General features: G+C 53.0%; 1 protein-coding gene across 4 annotated transcripts in view; it reads right to left on the bottom strand.

Moving 5' to 3' along the window:
* The window catches only part of RBPMS2 (RNA binding protein, mRNA processing factor 2), a 94,023-nt gene extending 79,385 nt beyond the window's left edge, over positions 1–14,638 (bottom strand). Inside the window, exon 1 of one of the 4 annotated variants that reach the window (XR_004057204.1) lies at positions 14,003–14,632. Coding sequence is in view for 3 of the 4 variants with exons in the window: in XM_030929871.1 (XP_030785731.1) it covers positions 14,003–14,089 (87 nt within the window). In the remaining variant the exon portion in view is untranslated. Of the gene's footprint in view, positions 1–14,002 lie in introns of all 4 variants that reach the window. The other 3 variants (XM_030929871.1, XM_030929870.1, XM_030929872.1) reach the window with 3 other exon arrangements.
* Between the last annotated feature and the right edge of the window lie 4,874 nt (positions 14,639–19,512).

Genomic DNA, 19,512 nt, shown 5'->3' with positions numbered 1-19,512 from the left:
GTCTGGGATAAGACTCAGTCACTGTCCTCCATCTGCTCAGAGCTTCAGTGACTCCTTCTGCCCACAAGAAGGCAAAAAAGTGGTATGAACAGAAAACAGAAGGGGACAGAGCTGGAAGTCAGGAGCCAGCTCTGGGCCCTAGACCAAGCTGGGCCTGGGAGCTTGAGGGGGGTCTCTGCAGAGCCAATGTTAGGGCTGCTGAACAGAAACCTCAGGGCAGTCACACCCTTGGTGTGGTCTTGGTCGCCGTGGTGGGTGTGGGGTGGGGGTGGGAGTGTTTTGGGGAATTGGGTCCTGCCTGGGTCCCACGCTTAGGTTTGGCACCAGCAGGTTGCTCTTACGCCTCCCACAGGAAAGAAGGCCCTCTGAGTATGGCCACTTGACGTGAGGTGGATGGAATGTGGCGACATGGCCCGCAGACCCAGGACTTATAAGGCTCTGAATAACGACACGGGAAGACAGCAAGCAGCACACAGCCAGACAGTGGATGTGAACCTAGATCCACACACTTCACAACATGTTTCCCATGCTTCCTGTAAGGAGCTCTGGGGCTGCTCAGCTACCCAGGCAAGGACGATGCCCAGATCCCCTTCCAAGAAGCCCCCATCTAGAGGATACTTGGCCCCGGAGTTTACCAGTGTCATCACAGCCTGGCCTAGTATAGTAAGGACAAGTGCCAGGTTCAGGTGGGATCTGGTGTTCTGCCTGCCCCTGCTATCCTAACTCTTGCCCCAAATCCCATGTTATCAGGGCTTGCCTATAAGGCCCCATTCTGGGCTGCACCGTGTAGTTTCATTCCTTTACACAAACCATTGGCAAGCAAAGCTCACAGTCCTTTGAGCAACAGGTAGAACAGGTATGGGGTCCCCATTTTACAGATGCAGAGATTAGTTTACGGATCAGGTGCCTGGCTGGCCAGTGGCAGAGCTGAGGCTCAAGTCCAAGTTGCCCGAAAAGTTTGGGGCTCTTCCCCATAATGTGTGATGTGTCCTAGACTTCCAACTGTGTGTGTGTGTAGGGGTTGGGGAAACAGACTAGGGGGAACTGAGCCAGGGTGAAAAGTTCTCTAAAAGGAGGGACAGGGCTGGGCATCTACAAGGCGGCTTCAGAGCTCATTCTCCAACCCACTTCCAGCCCCAGGAAGAGAAGGCTTAATGTCGCAGGAACACACCTGGTCAAAGCCTGTCGTGTACACTTCACCTACACCTCATTTAGGGAGCTAGACCAAACAGAGAATGAGCTGTGCTTGCAAACTTGGTGTCAGGGCAGGCTGGCTGAAGCAAGCTTTCCATCAGGCTCCAGACAGAGCCAGGGCCAGGACTTGGCTTTCGGAGGCAAAGTTCACTGGGCACCCTGGCATGGAAGCCTCCCAGGCCCACCCATCTCCTGCAGCCTTCTTGGTGTTGTGTGGCCAGCTAACACGGATCTACTGCCTGCCTGTGTGCCTGGCAAGAGTTGCAGTTGCCACCACTGCCATACAATACCTCACAGAAGGGACTAGATTCAAGGCATTGGGCCAGAGGACCCCTACACCCCTCATTGCCAGCTCCTAAATCAATACCTCTAACACTTAAACCACATGATGCTATGCTGGCATGAACACACGGCCCCGAGCCCACCACACCTAGCCCATCACTTGACAAAGGCAAATGAAACCTGACAGGAGAGATGTTTCCTAACATGATGCTCCTGTCAGGAGAATGTTTCTGTTCAGAGGTAGAAGCTGCTTCTGCAACCTGCATTCTGGTTTGCAGCTCCCTGCCACAAACATAGTAGGACCCTCCATCGCAAGCTGTGCCTGGATATGGCCATGACTGTACATCAAGAACAAGAGGCCGGGCGCAGTGGCTCATGCCTGTAATCCCAGCACTTTGGGAGGCCGAGGCGGGCGGATCACGAGGTCAAGAGCTCGAGACCATCCTGGCTAACACAGTGAAACCCCGTCTCTACTAAAAAAATATAAAAAATTAGCCGGGCGCGGTGGCGGGCACCTGTAGTCCCAGCTACTTGGGAGGCTGAGGCAGGAGAATGGCTGTGAACCCGGGAGGTGCAACTGACAGTAAGCCAAGACAGTGCCACTGCACTCCAGCCTGGGTGACAAAGCGAGACTCCATCTCAAAAAACAAAAACAAAAACAAAAACAAACAAGAACTGGCCAGGTGCGGTGGCTCACGACTGTAATCCCGGCACTTTGGGAGGTCGATGTGGGTGATCGCCTGAGGACAGGAGTTCGAGACCAGCCTGGCCAACATGGTGAAACCCCGTCTCTACTAAAAATAAAAAAAAAATTAGCCAGGCATGGTGGCGTGCGCCTGTAATCGCAGATACTCGGGAGGCTGAGGCAGGAGAACTGCTTGAAGCAGGGAGGTGGAGGTTGCAGTGAGCCGAGATCGGGCGACAGAGCGAGACTTCATCTCAAAAAAAAAAAAAAAAAGAACAAGAACCAGGCTGGGAGCAGTGGCTCACGCATATAGGCCTAGCACCTTGGGAGGCTGAGGTGGGAAGGATCACTTGAGCCTAGGAGTTCAAGATCAGCATGGGCAACACAGTGAGACCTCGTCTCTATAAAAAGTCAAAACATTAGCCAGAGGCCGGGCATGGTGGCTCACTCCTGTAATCCCAGCACTTCGGGAGGCCGAGGCGGGCAGATCAGGAGGTCAGGAAATCAAAACCATCCTGGTCAACATGGGGAAACCTCATCTCTACTAAAAATACAAAAATTGGCCAGGGGCAGTGGCTCACGCCTGTAATCCCAGCACTTTGGGAGGCCAAGATGTGAGGATCACGAGGTCAGGAAATCGAGATCATCCCGGTTAACATGGTGAAACCCCATCTCTATTAAAAACACAAAAAAATTAGCTGGGCGTGGTGGCGGGCGCCTGTAGTCCCAGCTACTCGGGAGGCTGAGGCAGGAGAATGGCATGAACCCACAAAGGGGGAGGTTGCAGTGAGCCGAGATTGCGCCACTGCACTCCAACCTAAGCAACAGAGTGAGATTCCATCTCAAAAAAAAAAAAAAAGAAAAATACAAAAATTAGCCAGGTGTGTTGGTGTGCACCTGTAGTCCCAGCTACTCTAAAATCCCTTGAACCCAGGAGGTGGAAGTTGTAGTGAGACGAGATCACACCACTGCACTCCAGCCTGGCGACAGAGCAAGACTCCATCTCAGGCCGGGCGCGGTGGCTCAAGCCTGTAATCCCAGCACTTTGGGAGGCCGAGACGGGTGGATCACAAGGTCAGAAGATCGAGACCATCCTGGCTAACACAGTGAAACCCCGTCTCTACTAAAAAATACAAAAAATTAGTCGGGCGTGGTGGCGGGTGCCTGTAGTCCCAGCTACTTGGGAGGCTGAGGCAGGAGAATGGCGTAAACCTGGGAGGCGGAGTTTGCAGTGAGCTGAGATCCAGCCACTGCACTCCAGCCTGGGTGATAGAGTGAGACTCCGTCTCAAAAAAAAAAAAAAAAAAAAAGACACCGTCTCAAAAAAAAAAAAAAAATTAGCCAGGCATGGTGGCGTGTACCAGTGATCTCAGCTACTCAGGATGCCGAAGCTAGGGGTGCACATGCCGAAGCTAGGGGACTGCTTGAGCCCAGGAGCTCGAGGCTACATTGAGTCATAATCATGCCACTACACTCCAGCCTGGACAATGAAGCAAGATCCTGTATCAGGAAAAAGAAAAAAAAGAACCAGTCTGGGCAAAAGCTGGAACGTGCAGAGCCTTTTCATCAACAGTTCTTCAAAAATGGGCTAGGCGCAGGGGCTCACGCTTGTAATCCCAGTGCTCTGGGAGGCCGAGGTGGGCGGATTACTAGGTCAGGAGTTCGAGACCAGCCTAGCCAACATGGCCAAACCCTATCTCTACTAAAAATACAAAAAATTAGCCAGATCACTTCTCTGCCTTTTGGCTAAGATCAAGTGTGAAAAATTAGCTGGGCGTGGTGGTAGGTGCCTGTAATCCTAGCTACTCAGGAGGCTGAGGCAGGAGAATCACTTGAACCTGGGAGGCAGAGGTTGCAGTGAGCTAAGACTGAGCCACTGCACTCCAGCCTGGCAACAGAGCAAGACTCCGTCTCAAAAAAAAAAAAAAAAAAAGAAATGGTCTCAGCTCCTATGCCAGTATCCTCTCCTAACTCCCCGCCCCCACCTGCACTAAAAGCATAAGATAGTTGGAGAGGGGGAGATTAGTTAACTACAAAGAAGGGCTAAGTACTCCAGACTTCTGCCATGGCCTGGTCCAAGTCAGGGCCTTCTCGTCCTCCCTGGAGGTTGGAGGCAGCCTTGATAGCTTGTGACAGTCAAGAGCCTCTGCTCAGTTGGCCGTGAGTGACTGACAGCCAACGCAGATGGGCCTAGGCAAACGCTCCCACCACGCCCAGGCTCTGCTGCACTCCAGAGGCCTCCAACGCTGATACAGCCACCAGTGGACTCTTCAGGAAGGGAAGGCCCAACAATCCTGCCACCTGTCTAGTGTTGGCACGTATCAAAGGTAACCATACTCTCTCCATCAAAGGGTGGAATGTGGGAAGAAGCAGAATACAAGGAGGCCATGCCAGTGCCTGGGCAGGCAGTGGACGGGTTCTGGCATATGAAGCCTCATGGGTTGCCCACAGTTCCCACTTAATGGTGGCCTTTTTTTTTTTTTTTGAGATGGAGTCTCGCTCTGTTGCCCAGGCTGGAGTGCAGTGGCACAATCTCAGCTCACTGCAAGCTCTGCCTCCTGGGTTCCCTCCATTCTCCTGCCTCAGCCTCCCAAGTAGCTGGGACTACAGGCGCCTGTCACCATGCCCAGCTTTTTTTTTTTTTTTTCCTTTTTTTTTGTATTTTTAGTAGAGACGAAGTTTCACCATGGTAGCCAAGATGATCTCGATCTCCTGACCTCGTGATCCACCCACCTCGGCCTCCCAAAGTGCTGGGATTACAGGTGTGAGCCACTGCGCCTGGCCTGTTTTTGTTTTTTGAGACCAAGTCTCATTCTGTCGCCTCTTAGCTCATTGTAACCTCCGCCTCCCAAGTTTAAGCAATTCTCCTGCCTCGGTCTCCTGAGTAGCTGGGATTACAGGTGTGCACCGCCACACTCGGTTAATTTTTGTATTTTTAATAGAGACAGGGTTTCACCACGTTGCCCAGGCTGGTCTCAAACTCCTGGGCTCAAGTGATCATCCACCCATCTCAGTCTCCTAAAGTGCTGGAATTACAGGCGTGAGACACCGTGTTTTTTTGGTTTTTTACTTTTTTGTTTGTTTGTTTGAGACAGGGTCTCTAGCTCTATCGCTCAGGCTCAAGTGCAGTGGTGGGATAGTGGCTCATTGCAGCCTCGACTTCCTGGGCTCAAGCAATCCTCCCACCTCAGCCTCCTGAGAAGCTGAGACTACAGGCGTGTGCCAACATGCCCAGCTAGCCAGCATCGTTTTTGAAGTGTAGGGGACAGGTTCTGCCCCACTGCCTCATTATTTTGCCAGAGGCATGTGGATCCTTCTGGGGCAGCCATGGGCGGACGACAGAGGAAGTGACATGACACCAGATGCTGCTGCCCATAACCAATGCCAGAGTAGATCCAGTACCCAGCTCTGCAGTTCGGTTCTAGGTAATCTTGGACCAGGAGCTCAGCACTCAGGGCAGGTGGGACTCACTCTGCCTCCAGTTCTCAGGATTGTCCTGAGGACCCGTGGGATAAAAGGGTTGAGAGCATGAGAGCCAAGCAAAGGCTCAGCATCCACAAGCCATGGCTTCCTCTACTTACAGCACTTGCCTGTCCCACCCTGGACATGGGGAGGAGAGGAAGTCAGCATGTCCCAGCCTTGAGTGGGACTTTTTTTTTCTTTTGAGACAAAGTCTCACTCTGTCACCCAGGCTGGAGTGCAGTGTGGCATAATCTCAGCTCACTGCAACCCCTGCCTCCCAGGTTCAAGCCATTCTCCCATCTCAGCCTCCTGAGTAGCTGGGACTACAGGCATGCACCACCACACCCAGCTAATTTTTTGTTTTTGTAAGGACGGAGTTTAATCACGTTGCCCAGGCTGGTCTTGAACTCCTGGGCTCGAGTGATCCTCCTGCCTTGGCCTCTTAAAATGCAGGGGATTACAGGAATGAGTCAACGTACCTGGCTGGCCTCCGTGAGTGGGATTTACAAGCTGGTTCTTTCTGGGGCAGACTAAACAGGACTGCCCATATGTGGAAAAGGAAGGGAGCAAGGAGACACAAAAGAATGCCCCCAGAATATCAGCTAAATGGCTCTTTAGAGCAAGAATCATTTCTTTAGTTAAAATGCCCAAAGTAAAGGGTAGTGGAGGACTATGTGAAAGTAGTCACCCCCAGGTACAGGAAATAAGGAAGCGTGCCATTTGTAGAGAATTTAAAATAAAACTGCTTGAGCATGGCAACTCACATCCGTAATTCCAGCAGTTTGGGAGGCAAGGCAGGACAATCGCTTGAGGCCACAAGTTCGAGACCAGCCTGGGCAGAAAAGCAGACACTGTCTCTATAAAAAATTAGATGGGGCCAGGTGTAGTGACTCACACCTGTAACACAGCACTTTAGAAGGCCAAGGCAGACAGACCACCTACAGTCAGGAGTTCGAGACCAGCCTGCCAACATGGTGAAACCTCATCTCTACTAAAAATACAAAACTTAGCCGGGTATGGTGGCAGGTGTCTATAATCCCAGCTACTCGGGAAGATGAGGCAGGAGAATCACTTGAACCTGAAAGGCGGAGATTGCAGTGAGTCAAGATCGTGCCACTGCACTCCAGCCTGGGCAACAAAGCAAGACTCTGTCTCGGGGGGAAAAAAAAATTAGCCGGGCGTGGTGCTTGTAGTCCCACCTACTAGGGAGGATGAGGTGGGAAGATCATTTGAGCCCAGGAGATCGAGGCTGCAGTGAGCTATGATCATGCCACTGCACTCCAGCCTGGGCGACAATGAGACCCCATTTATTTTATTATTATTTTTTTTTTTCTTTTGAGATGGAGTCTCGCTGTGTCGCCCAGGATGGAGTGCAGTGGCACAATCTCGGCTCACTGCAAGCTCCGCTTTCCGGGTTCACGCCATTCTCCCGCCTCAGCCTCCAGAGTAGCTGGGACTACAGGCACCCCCCACCACGCCCGGCTAATTTCTTTTTTTTGTATTTTTAGTAGAGACGGGGTTTCACCGTGCTAGCCAGGATGGTCTCTATCTCCTGACTTCGTGATCCACCCGCCTTGGCCTCCCAAAGTGCTGGGATTACAGGCGTGAGACACTGCGACCGGCCGAGACCCCATTATTAAAAAAAAATTTAAGGCTGGGCGCCGTGGATCATGTCTGTAATTCCAGCACTTTGGGAGACTGAGGACGGTAGATCACGAGGTCAGGAGTTTGAGACCAGCCTGACCAATGTGGTGAAACCCTGCCTCTGCTCAAAAAAAAAAATACCCATCCTGGCTAACACGGTGAAACCGCGTCTCTACTAAAAAATACAAAAAATTAGCCGGGCATGGCAGCGGGCACCTATAGTCCCAGCTACTAGGGAGGCTGAGGCAGGAGAATGGCATGAACCTGGGAGGCGGAGCTTGCAGTGAGCTGAGATCGCACCACTGCACTCCAGCCTGGGAGAGAGAGCGAGACTCCATCTCAAAAAATAAATAAATAAACAATAAAAATAAAAAGTAAAATAAAACTGGTTTGGTTTATTATCTTCATGCAATGACAACTCTAAAGAGTACCTGTGATAAAAGGCTCCTCCTAGCAGGGGCTGACAGCCCCCATCACCCGTCTTGGGATGCCACCAACCCAAAGGAAACTAGTCCCGAGTCAGTCTCTGGGTTTCTGGTTGGCATCACCCAAAACTCAGCCGTTAGAAATTTTAGTTGCAGATACCTGGCTGGGCGTGGTGGCTCACACCTGTAATCCCAGCACTTTGTGAGGCCGACGTGGACCGATCACGAGGTCAAGAGTTCGAGACCAGCCTGATCAACACAGTGAAACCCTGTCTCTACTCTAAAAATACAAAAATTAGCTGGGCGTAGTGGTGCATGCCTATAATCCCAGCTACTTGGGAGGCTGGGGCAGAAGAATTGCTTGAAGCAGGGAGGCGGAGGTTACAGTGAGCCCAGATCGCACCACTGCATTCCAGCCTGGGTGACAGGGCAAGACTCCATCTCAAAAAAAAAAGAAAATTGCAGATACCTTTTCTCCCCTGCCTTCAAGTCTCACCAAAATCCCTAATATAAAACACAATAGCAGGTATACTGGGTGGTTAAGAGTAAACTCTGGGTTCAAATCCCAACCTCCCCACTTAATAGCTACAAGAAAGTTATTTAATCTCTCTGTGCCTCACTTTCCTCATTTATGAAATGGTGGTAATAACGTAAGTACTTCATAATGCTCTTACAAAGATTAAATTAAGAGTTAAAAGAAAAAAAAAAAGACAAAAAAATAAATAAATAAAGACCGGCACGGTGGCTCATGCCTGTAATCCCAGCTCTCAGGGAGGCAGAGGCGGGAGGATAGCTTGAGCCCAGGAGTTCGAGACCTGCCTGGGTAATATAGCGAGACCCCGTTCTCCACAAAAAGGGGGAAAAAAAAAAAGAGTTAAAATGGTGCAGTACATATAACAATGCCTGGCATAAATACAATATACAGGTTCACTATTATTAGTACAGCCTCTCCCTTAGATTACTTAGGTAGAGGGGACACATCCATGATAACTCCCAGGAAGGAGGGGAATCTGACCTCCTACTGCTATCTGCCTGGCCCTTCTTCTAGGTGAGTGCCCAGAAACAGAGAAGCCTCCCTTCCCTCATACTCAAAAAAAGCCGCAGACCAAGATGACCCAGATGCTTTCAAATGCTATTGATGTTAAAGAAAAGGGAGGTGAGGCCGGGGCGCGGTGGCTCAAGCCTGTAATCCCAGCACTTTGGGAGGCGGAGACGGGCGGATCACGAGGTCAGGAGATCGAGACCATCCTGGCTAACACGGTGAAACCCCATCTCTACTAAAAACTACAAAAAACTAGCCGGGCGACGTGGCGGCGCCTGTAGTCCCAGCTACTCGGGAGGCTGAGGCGGGAGAATGGCGTGAACCCGGGAGGCGGAGCTTGCAGTGAGCTGAGATCCGGCCACAGCACTCCAGCCTGGGTGACAGAGCGAGACTCCGTCTCAAAAAAAAAAAAAAAAAAAAAAAGAAAAGGGAGGTGCCCAAATAGCACACTGGATCTAGGAATTACCTCGCAATCATCTAGAGTGCCTTATCCCCCACCTCCCACGCCCCCCTCCCTGTTCCATCTACACAAGTCTAAGCACCTGTTCAACCACATCTCAGGGAGGGCTGACCTCAAGCCACCCAGTGGTCCCAGGGTCCTGGCTACTGCCTGACACCCCTCTGAGGACACATGATGGGCTCTAGGGTACCAGGCCTGTAAGAAGCAGGCCTGTCCCAGACACACTGGGATGAGGTGGAGGGAAGGGCCAAGCCCCTCAGGTCAAACTGTAGTCCCCTTAGCTGCCATTAACCCCTGCCTTTCTATAGCTTACCGTTAAGCTGGCAAAAACTGTTTTAACTCTTAGAAACTTATATCCTCCCTCAACCCAATAGTATCAACACCACTCTCCCTCTTCCAGGGTGCCTCCCAGTTAAAAATTACTCTAACAATCTCCAAACTCATCAAGTTGTATACACTAAACATACAGCCTTATATATGCCAATCATACCTCAAAAAAGTGGTTTTTAAAAATTACTATAACTTGGCTGGGCGCGGTGGCTCACACCTGTAACCCCAGCACTTTGGGAGGCTGAGGCGGGCGGATCATGAGGTCAGGAGATGGAGATCATCCTGGCGAACACGATGAAACCCCGTCTCTACTAAAAATATAAAAAAATTAGCCGGGCATGGTGACGGGCACCTATAGTCCCAGCATCTCGGAAGGCTGAGGCAGGAGAATGGCGTGAACCTGGGAGGCGGCGGAGCTTGCAGTGTGCGGAGATCGCACCACTGTACTCTAGCCTGGGCAACAGAGCGAGACTCCGTCTCAAAAAAAAAAAAAAAAAATTCCTATACTTAATATCACCTTGTACTGTTAGTTGTCCCTTGATATCTGAGGGAGATTGGTTCCAGGGTTCCCCCTTGGATATCAAAATCTCCCAATGTTCAAGTCCCTTATATAAAACGTGTATATAACCTGTGCACAGGCCGGGCGCAGTGGCTCATGTCTGTAATCTCAGCACTTTGGGAGGCCAAGCTGGGTAGACCACTTGAGGTCAGGAGTTGAAGACCAGCCTGGCCAACATGGTAAAACCCTATCTCTACTAAAAATACAAAAATTAGCCAGGCATGGTGGTGTGCACCTGCAATCCTAGAGGCTGAGGCAGGAGAATCACTTGAACCTGGGGGGAGGAGGAAGTTGCAGTGAGCCGAGATCATACCACTGCACTCCATCCTGGGCAACAGAGTCTCTGTCTCAAAAACAAAACAAGGATGGGCATGGTGGCTCAGGCCTGTAATCCCAGAACTTTGGGAGACTGAGGTGGGCAGATCACCTGAGGTCAGGAGTTCAAGACCAGCCTGGCCAACATGGTGAAATTTCGTCTCTACTAAAAAAACAAAAATTAGCCAGGTATGGTGGCGGGCGCCCGGAATCCCAGCTACTAGGGAGGCCGAGGCAGGAGAATTTCTTGAACCTGGGAGGCGGAGGTTGCAGTGAGCTGAGATCGCGCCATTGCACTCCAGCGTGGGTGACAAGAGTGAAACTCCCCTTCAAAAAAATTAAAAAAAAGAAAAATCTATGCACATTTTCTGGATACTTTAACTCATCTCTAGATTACTCACAATACCTAATACAATGTGAATGCTATGTAAATAGTTGTTTTTATTTGTATTATTTTTGATTGTTGTATTTTTTATCTACAACTGGATTCGTGGATGGGAAACTCATAGATACGGAAGGCCAACAGGAAGCAAGGTCTCCATTTTCAAAATAAAAATCACAATTACCCCTCCTCAGAGACACAGTAACTACCCAGTTATCCCTTGAGAATCACTAAGACAGGACATGTTTAGGTTGGAAGTTTGGCAGCACTGACACAGCCTGCCCTGGGCAGGTTCATGTACTGTATTACCTCACGTGGTCTGTAGCTCCAGCCAAGATTTACCTGCAGGACAGCGGAGCCTCTGGATTGGGAGGGACATTCAGCTCCTCCCCTTAATTCCCAACTGCCCTCCTTAGCTTTCAAAGGGTATCAAAGCTCTGAACACATCTTCCCAAGTGGCAGAAAAATGCTAATTTTCCCAAAATCCCACAGTCATTACTGCCCTAAACCCAAACTCTCATTATGGCTGCATTGCCTGATATTGCTGCAATATAGCAAACTCCAGGTAGTTACCCAAACAAGCCATGTGGTTACACAAACCCACCCCCTTGCTTATACATGCGACTCCCTCCTCTTGGAATGCCTTTTCCACCCCCACAGATCTAACCTGGCTCCTCCTACTCACTCACAGCTCAGGGAAGGCTGACCTCTAATCTCTCAGGAGCACCATGGTACCATGTGCTGATATGCCTTTATTTTATCTACCATTGCATTTCACATACCACCACTTCCTGGCAAGTCCTTCTCACCTCCTAGGCTGAGAATTATTCCTTGTATCCTTAACCCCTGGGTCCAGAAAGAGAACTTAATGGGTATGACATGGATAAAGCCTATAGGTAGGGCAGGCAAGCAGGCAGAGTCAAGGCTATCCAAAGCAGTTCAGGACAAGCAGCCCCATTGATAACTCCCAGAACCATGAAAATACACTCCCTTCTGCAGTGACCCAGTGCCTCTAGGAATTGAGGTCTTACGGTGTGCAGCAGCATTCCTTGGTTTTCTGGGCTTGCTCTCACTAGTCTCCAAGAGTTGACTGGGAAGAGCCTGCCTGAGTCAGCCATGGGAGTAAACCACCACTGCTAACGCTGATTCTCCAGATGGTGGCTCTTAGGGGTTGCAGAACTGACTGCCTAGGGAGCATCTAAACTACAGGGAGGATTCCAGTTCCAGCCTACACCACCAATCCAAGATGGAGCCACCAGCAGAGGAGCTCAGGGCCCACTATTCAGAAGACTAGACCAGGGCTTGGGCGACAACCCTTTCCCTTACCAGACCAGACAGACACCGGGCTCCAGGAGACCCTCAGAACCCTTAGTTTTGGACCTCTGCTAAATGCGAGCCCACCATGTCCTTTTGCAAGTGCATTGACTGTAAACCACCATAGGGCCGCAGGCCATCTCAATCCCCAAGGAGGAATAGTAGGGATTCCACTTTTTGAAGATCCTGCCCTCTTTCCAGAAAAGGTACTTAGAAAGGAGTGGCTAAAACCTCAAATGCTTTTTTCAAGACTTTAGAATGGCCACATGGGTCACCCTTCTCACCCAACAGCAGTGGGTCTGAGAGTTTGCCCAGTCACTGCCTCTTGGGCAGTGTGAAGTCCCCACTGAAGTCGACCCTTTAGCAGAAGTGGGGTTCTGGGTCCCCACCCAGCTTCATAGGAGACATGCTCTCCCCCAGTTTCAGCCCACAGCAGGGGGCCAAGCAGAGACTCCAAGTATGCTGGCAACCCTGTCACCCTCCTCAACTGTCAAGGGAGATTCTGAACAGCCAGGTAGAGTCAGGATGGGGGCAAGATCCCCAAAGCCAAGGGCCTGTTGGCATCAAGGTACAAGGAGGGCAAGGCGGAGCCCAAACAAACCCACCACACTCAAACCATTAGCGGACAGATGTCACAGCTGTATATTCTTCCCTTCCCCTTCCGCCAAAAAGTGGGGATCCAGACCTAGATTCTCATCGACTGGGGCTAGCTGAAGGTCTCTGAATTGCCGAGTGGGAGCTGGCGGCGCTTAGCCCAGCCCAGCCGAGGGCCACCGGCGCCATTCTGCACCAACCCCCCAGCACAAGGGGAGGAGGCAACACCAGTCCACACCAGGGGCTCTGCGGTTTCTCCCCCAGGCCAAGGGGAAGGACGCCCAAGGTGGATAACCAGCCCTTGGTTTCCTGGGCGAGAACATGCCAGGGCAGGGGCAGGAAGGGTCTCTCACCCTGGAATGACGCAGCAGAGGCCAGAGGCCCTGCGAAGCCTGTCCCCTTTCACTCCAGTTCTTGTCTCCGCCAGCGTAGCTCCTCGTCCCTATTCACTGATAGCTTTGAGGCTTTTATCCAGCGCCCCACCCCGCACACACATCCTCCCTACCATCCATTAACCACCCAGCTGCTAGCAGTTCCACGGAGCCGCCTCACACTCCCTCCCTCTCGCACATGGCCAGTGGACGAAATGATCTCGCCCCTCCTGGCAGGATCCCACCCAGGCCAGCTTTGGGGTCCTGGCTTGGCTGCCAGGACAAACCCAGAGAGAAGAGAGGGAAGAACTGAGTATCTTCAGTCATCTCCTTCCAAACTAATTAAATTGTGGGCTCACCTCTGCTAAAGCCCAGGTTCTGGGGCTGTGAAGAAAGCCCGCCCACCCCCATGACAACAGCTCGCGTGAACCGAGAAGCCGGCCAGTCGGCCGGCCCAGGCCTCCAAGGTCACGGGGAGGGGGTCAGGGTGGAAAAGGCAGTGGAGTGAGGGTGCTGCCCTCGGGCCGTGCTAATCCCGCTCAGCTCCGTGCCGCCGAGGCGCGGTCCTGGCCACGCGGGAGGTGCGCCCTCGGAGGAGGGCGGCAAGCAGGTCCGGTGTGGGGAGCCAAGGGCGCGCGGGGGCAGGCGTGGAACGGACGCGGCGCCTCTCGCCCACTGCGGGACGCCCGGACGGCGGCAGGCGCGCGCGGCCCGCCTCGAGCCCGAGAGGGCGGGGAGACAATGCCTGTCCGGCGGGGCAGTCCAGGCCGCACGCCCCCACCCGCGGACACGGGCCGCTCCTCTCCGGCCGAGAAGCAGCGGCGGGAAGGCGTTGGGAACGATGGCCACCCCGGCCCCGCGCGGCGCGGCAGGCCCCGCTCGCCCTCTCCAGCGCCCGCCTCGCGTGCGCTTCACCCGGCAAGTCCCGGGGCCACAGACCCACCTCCTCCTCCAGGGCGCCGCCGGAGCCCGCGCTGGAGCCGGTGCCGGTGCTGCCGCCGTGCTCGCCGTCCGGCTTCAGGTTGCTCATGGTGCGGGGGAGGGGGCGGCGGGAAGGAACGCGAGGGCGAGCGCGGCGCCGGCCCCGCGGGGAGTGGGAAGGGGCGCGGGGAGCAGTGCGCTCGCGGGGGCGGAGCGGGTGGCGGGGGACCCGCGGGGCGGTGAGAGGGGCAGCAGCCGCGTCGGGCCAGGGTCACATCAAGTTTGGCGGGTGCGAGAGGTGAGGAGGGGGTGCGGCGGGGGAGGCAGTGGGAGCCGGAGCGGCCGCCGCCTCCGCCTTTTCACTGCGACCGGCGAGTGCGCCCGCGGCGGCGGCGGCGGCGGCGGCGGCGGGGGGCGGGCGCCGGGGGAGGGGGCGGGCGCCGGGCGGTGGCGGGGGGCGGGGGCCGGAACCGGCCTCAGCTGGGGCCCGGCCAGCCCCCTCCCCCGCCTGCCGCACGGTCTCCGGGGGAACGCGCAGCCAATCCCCACCGCCCACCGCGGGCTCGCCCCGGTCCCGGCCGCGGCGCGCCGGCCTCCGGCCGGGCCTTTCCACTCTCTCTTGCCTGGGTCAGCGCTCTCCCTCTCTCTTCTTCCCCCGCTCCCTTCTCCACGGCAAGTTTTTAAACTTTGATAAACTCGCCCAGCGAACTTTCTTAAAGGGGCCGCGCGCTGCGCGCCCCAGCCCGCAGGAGGTGGAGCCCAGTGCCCGGCACACAGCGCCCCCGTCCCTGGACGGCCCTGCCCTGGCTGCCTCGCGCTTGGGGCCCCCGCAGCGAGGTTTCCGGGCCGTCTACTCCCCTTGTATCTTGACCTGCGGTTTTGGGGTGGCCGACGCACTCATTTTGCCCTCAAATCCAGTCGCCGAGACCTCAGCTCCGGGGAGCCGGGTTCTGGGGATGATGGCCGGGGAGAGGGGGTTGGGAGACACCTGGGCTTTGGCCCGGGCTGGGCGCTGTTTTGCTGAGTGACCTTGAGGAAATCACTTCCCCTCTCTGGCCTCAGGCTCCCAGCCCAGGGACTTAGTATCTCAAACTCTCTTCCCCTCCCAGTCACTATCTGAATAGGACTTAGGTGGGGAGTCGAGTGTTGGGACCCTAATGGTCATTAGATAGGGGTGCCTTGAATGACCAAGAACACGCCTGGCTTTCGGGTCTTCTCGCTAGTCCCCTGACCTCAGTGCCCCTCACACCTTTCCCTACCTCCTATTGCGAGCCCAAAGGCTAAGGACGGATGTAACAGCCTGGAGGCTCGGGCGGGGTCATCGTGACTCGCCACCCCACCCCCGCGCAGGTCACGGCGCGGCCTCTGGGTCGATTTTCTTTTGTATTTAAAAACCCAGCCGATAGGGGCCGGCCCTGCCGCCACACTAGAAACCCGCACCCACCTCGGGGAGCGCTGGAAGCGCCGCAGCCCGAATCCGGCTGAGCCGCGGAAGAACTGGGTCCCGCCTCAGTGCCCCTTCTCCTGGACTCGTGCTGCCATCCCAGGGGTCCCTGCCAGGGGCGCCATCCGGCCTTAGAAGCCACTGGCGAGAAGTGAGGGGAGTCCTGCGGAACCCTGGCCCGGGTCGGGCATCACCTAGAGTAATCTACACCCGACGCCTAGTTTCTGTCCTGGCCTAACCAGCCAAGCTAGGTCTTAGCAGCTAGGTTTTAGTATGGAAGTCTGTGTACTCAGAAAAGCTGGATTTGGGCCGGGCGAGTGGCTCACTCCTGTAATCCCAACACTTTGTAAGGCTGAGGTGGGGAGATTACCTGAGGTCGGGAGACAGAGACCGTCCTGGCCAACATGGTGAAACCCCATCTCTATTAAAAATACAAAAAATTAGCCGGGCATGGTGGCACATGCCTGTAATCCCAGTTACTCGGGAGGTTGAGGCAGGAGAATTGCTTGAACCCGGGAAGCGGAGGTTGGGGTGACCCGTGATTGTGCCATTGCACTCCAGCCAGGGCAACAAGAGCAAAACTCCGTCCCAAAAAATAAAGGAAAGAAAGAAAAAAAAGAAAAGCTGGATTTGCAGTCACGGACTGGTTAGGATCCCAGACCGTGGACAAGTGCCTGAACCCCCAGAACCTCTTGTGTGTAGACCTCCTGAATTAGGGCTAGCACCACAGGATCACTGTGCTGTGGTTTAGTCTCCCCAGTAAATTATAATCTCCATCCTGACCTGCCATCTCACAGATAAATTGAGGTCTAGAGATGGGCAATGTCTTTCCAATGACATACTCATTTCTTTAGTAAATAATTATTGAGCACCTACTGTGGGCCTGGGACCACTTTCTGCTGGTGGCAAGGCCAGGAACACCCTGGTTTCCCATCAGCCCTGTTGCCAACACTTGGCTCAGGCCCTGGGAAGGGGGAACTGCTGCCTGCAGGAGCCAGACCTTTACCCAGAGTTTTTAAGGTGCTTCCAGCCTTTGGCATCTCCAGGTAGAACCAACCTTGGGAATCCTCAGATACCCCTACCATCCTCCACAGGCCTCAGTCCAATCTGGCTGTAGGCTTGATCACCCCCCCTCCCCCCAGAATAGGTCTTCCTATCAGGTTTATCTCCAACTTTGGCCCAGGAATACTCTTCCTCCTCCCCTTCCTCCCCTGCTCCCCCTAATCAATCCAAATCTTCCCTTCCCTCAAGATCCTGCTTTTCCCATGCTTTTTCCAGGAGAAGGAGCCTGGCCAGATTTCTGAACTCAGCCATTATATGGTTAATTTGAATTTTTCAAAGAAGAACATCTCATCTTGTAATTCTGGTCACCATTCTTCTCCATTCTGGTCTCCATTTTCTCCATAGATAGGAGAGCTAAGGCCCAAAAAGGTGACAAATGACACAGGGGCCACAACTGACCCGTATCACTACATTTCTTTTCTTCTTTTTTTTTTTGGCTTTTGGGGCTTTTCTTTTTTTTTTTTTTTTTTTTTTTTTTGATACGGAGTCTCGCTCTGTCACCCAGACTGGAGTGCAGTGGCCAGATCTCAGCTCACTGCAAGCTCCGCCTCCCGGGTTCACGCCATTCTCCTGCCTCAGCCTCCCAAGTAGCTGGGACTACAGGCGCCGCCACCTCGCCCGGCTAGTTTTTTGTATTTTTTAGTAGAGACGGGGTTTCACCGTGTTAGCCAGGATGGTCTCGATCTCCTGACCTCGTGATCCGCCCGTCTCGGCCTCCCAAAGTGCTGGGATTACAGGCTTGAGCCACTGCGCCCGGCCGGGGCTTTTCTTGAGATGCAGTCTTGCTCTGTCTCCAGGCTAGAGTGCAGTGGCGTGATCTCGGCTCACTGCAACCTCCATTTCCTGGTTTCAAGCGATTCTCCTGCCTCAGCCTCCTGAGTAGCTGGGACTACAGGAACGCGCCACCATGCCCAGCTAACTTTTGTATTTTTAGTAGAGACGGTTTCACCATGTTGGCCAGGATGATCTTGATCTCTTGACCTTGTAATCCGCCCACCTCGGCCTCCCAAAGTGCTGAGATTACAGGTGTGAGCCACCGCGCCCAGCCTTCTTTTCTTGTTTTAGAGACAAGACCTTGCTCTGTCACCCAAGCTGGAGTGCAGTGGCACAATCACAGTTCACTCTAGCCTTGAACTCCTGGGCTCAAGTGATCCTTCTACCTCAGCCTCCCAAGTAGCTGTGATTACAGGTGCAACACCACGCCCAGCTAATTTTTTTTTTTTTTTTTTCCAGACTGGCCTCTCATTATGTTGTCCCAAGCTGGTCTGGAACTCCCAGGCTCAAGTGATCCTCCCGCCTTGGCCTCCTAAAGTACTGGTATTATAGGCGTGAGCCACCACACCCAGCCTGCATTTCTTAAGTTCTTCATAATTTGTAATAATTGCTTAACCCTTATTAGATTGCTATTACTTATTTAACCTGTGTCTTGTTAGATATTTGTATTATTTCTAGTTTTTTTTCTCTTTTGCCTTCATAGGCAAACTTTATATGAGGATTTTTTTTTTCTTTTTCTTTGAGACGAAGTCTCGCTGTGTCACCCAGGCTTGAGTGCAGTACATCCGCCATCTCCCAGGTTCAAGCATTTCTCATGCCTCAGCCTCCTGAGTAGCTGGGATTATAGGTGCCTGCCACCACACCTACTATCACACCTAATTTTTGTATTTTTAGTAGGGACAAGATTTCACCATGTTGGTCAGGCTGGTCTTGAACTCCTGGCCTCAAGTGATCTGCCCACCTCAGCCTCTCAAAGTGCTGAGATTACAGGCATGAGCCTGGCCTCTTATATGAGCATTCTTAATGCCTCAGAAAGTTTCCTGTATGTGACCAGCCCTTAAGCCCTTTGGAAGCAACAACTGTCTTTTCCCTCTGTGGACCCCTACAGACCCTGAAATGGCAGAATCAAAATCCAAATCCCACATGGATTTGGAGATTATATAAACACAAAGCGTGAGTAATCATGCGTACCCATCGGTGCTGACCCGGAAGCTGATCTGAAGAAGGAGTCTGGAGAGAGGAGTTTGGGGTGTACAGCTCTTCCAGACATCTGATGGGTAGGAACTTATATCTCTGTGTCCCCAGCTATGACCTAGTAGTGCAGCCTCTAGTAATCTCTTCAGTGCTCCAGGCCTCCCCCACTGCTGTGCTCCATATCACCTCTGAGCTTCTGGAATTTCTATTCCTTTTATCTGGAATCCTCCCATCCTCACTCTCCACCCCCAGCTTCCAGACCTTTCCCAGTACCCATTCTCCTTCCCCTGTGCTCTCAGAGTTCCTTCTCTGTGTCCTGTTGAGCCTGGGAATACCTTGTCTTGAAGTCTCACCTACCACATGGGAAGCTTTCTGACTCCAAGGAGTGGCTGTAAACGCTACTAAGTAAGTAGAACTCCTTAACCTCTGCAGCCCCCTAGCCTCCAGCAAGGAGCAGATGATGATGGGCATTTTCAGTAGTAGGTGTTTAATAAACCTTTGCTGAACCAATACTGGGCTATTCCTGGAGCTTCTGGGCTATCTGAAGCCAATGGCCCTTTCTCTTTGATGTACTGTACATACATCACCCTTCAATATTTCATCCTTAGGGTAGGGAAAAGAGATGGCCTCACTCCTGGGAAGCACTGCCTTGGAACTCAACTCCTGAGAGTGTGCCTGACTACTTTAGGGCAGGCCCCCATTCTGACCCCAACTTTCCCACCACCAGGAAAGCCTAGGCAATAAGAAGGCAGGTAGAAGCTGGGCGTGGTGGTGTGTGCCTGTAGTCCCTGCCACTTGGGAGGCTGAGCTGGGAGGATTAATTGAGGCCAGACTCAAGTCTAGACGGAGCAACATAGCAAGATCCCCTCTTTATTTAAAAGAAAAAGAAGAAAGGCAGGTAGAAAGGATGACCTTGAAGCTTAAAGGCTGAGATGTGTCTAAGTTATATTTTCTTTATCTTCAGTTTTTTGGGGGAGTGGGGGTCAGGGCCTTGCCCTGTCACCCAGGCTGGAATGTAGTAGCATGATCTTGGCTCACTGAAACCTTCACCTTCTGGT

The sequence above is a fragment of the Rhinopithecus roxellana genome, chromosome 5 (genome assembly GCF_007565055.1).
Source record: "Rhinopithecus roxellana isolate Shanxi Qingling chromosome 5, ASM756505v1, whole genome shotgun sequence".
NCBI classification, from domain to species: Eukaryota; Metazoa; Chordata; class Mammalia; order Primates; family Cercopithecidae; genus Rhinopithecus; species Rhinopithecus roxellana.
The sequence above is the reverse complement of the archived record's forward strand: the minus strand, read 5'-3'. Positions and strand labels throughout refer to the sequence as shown.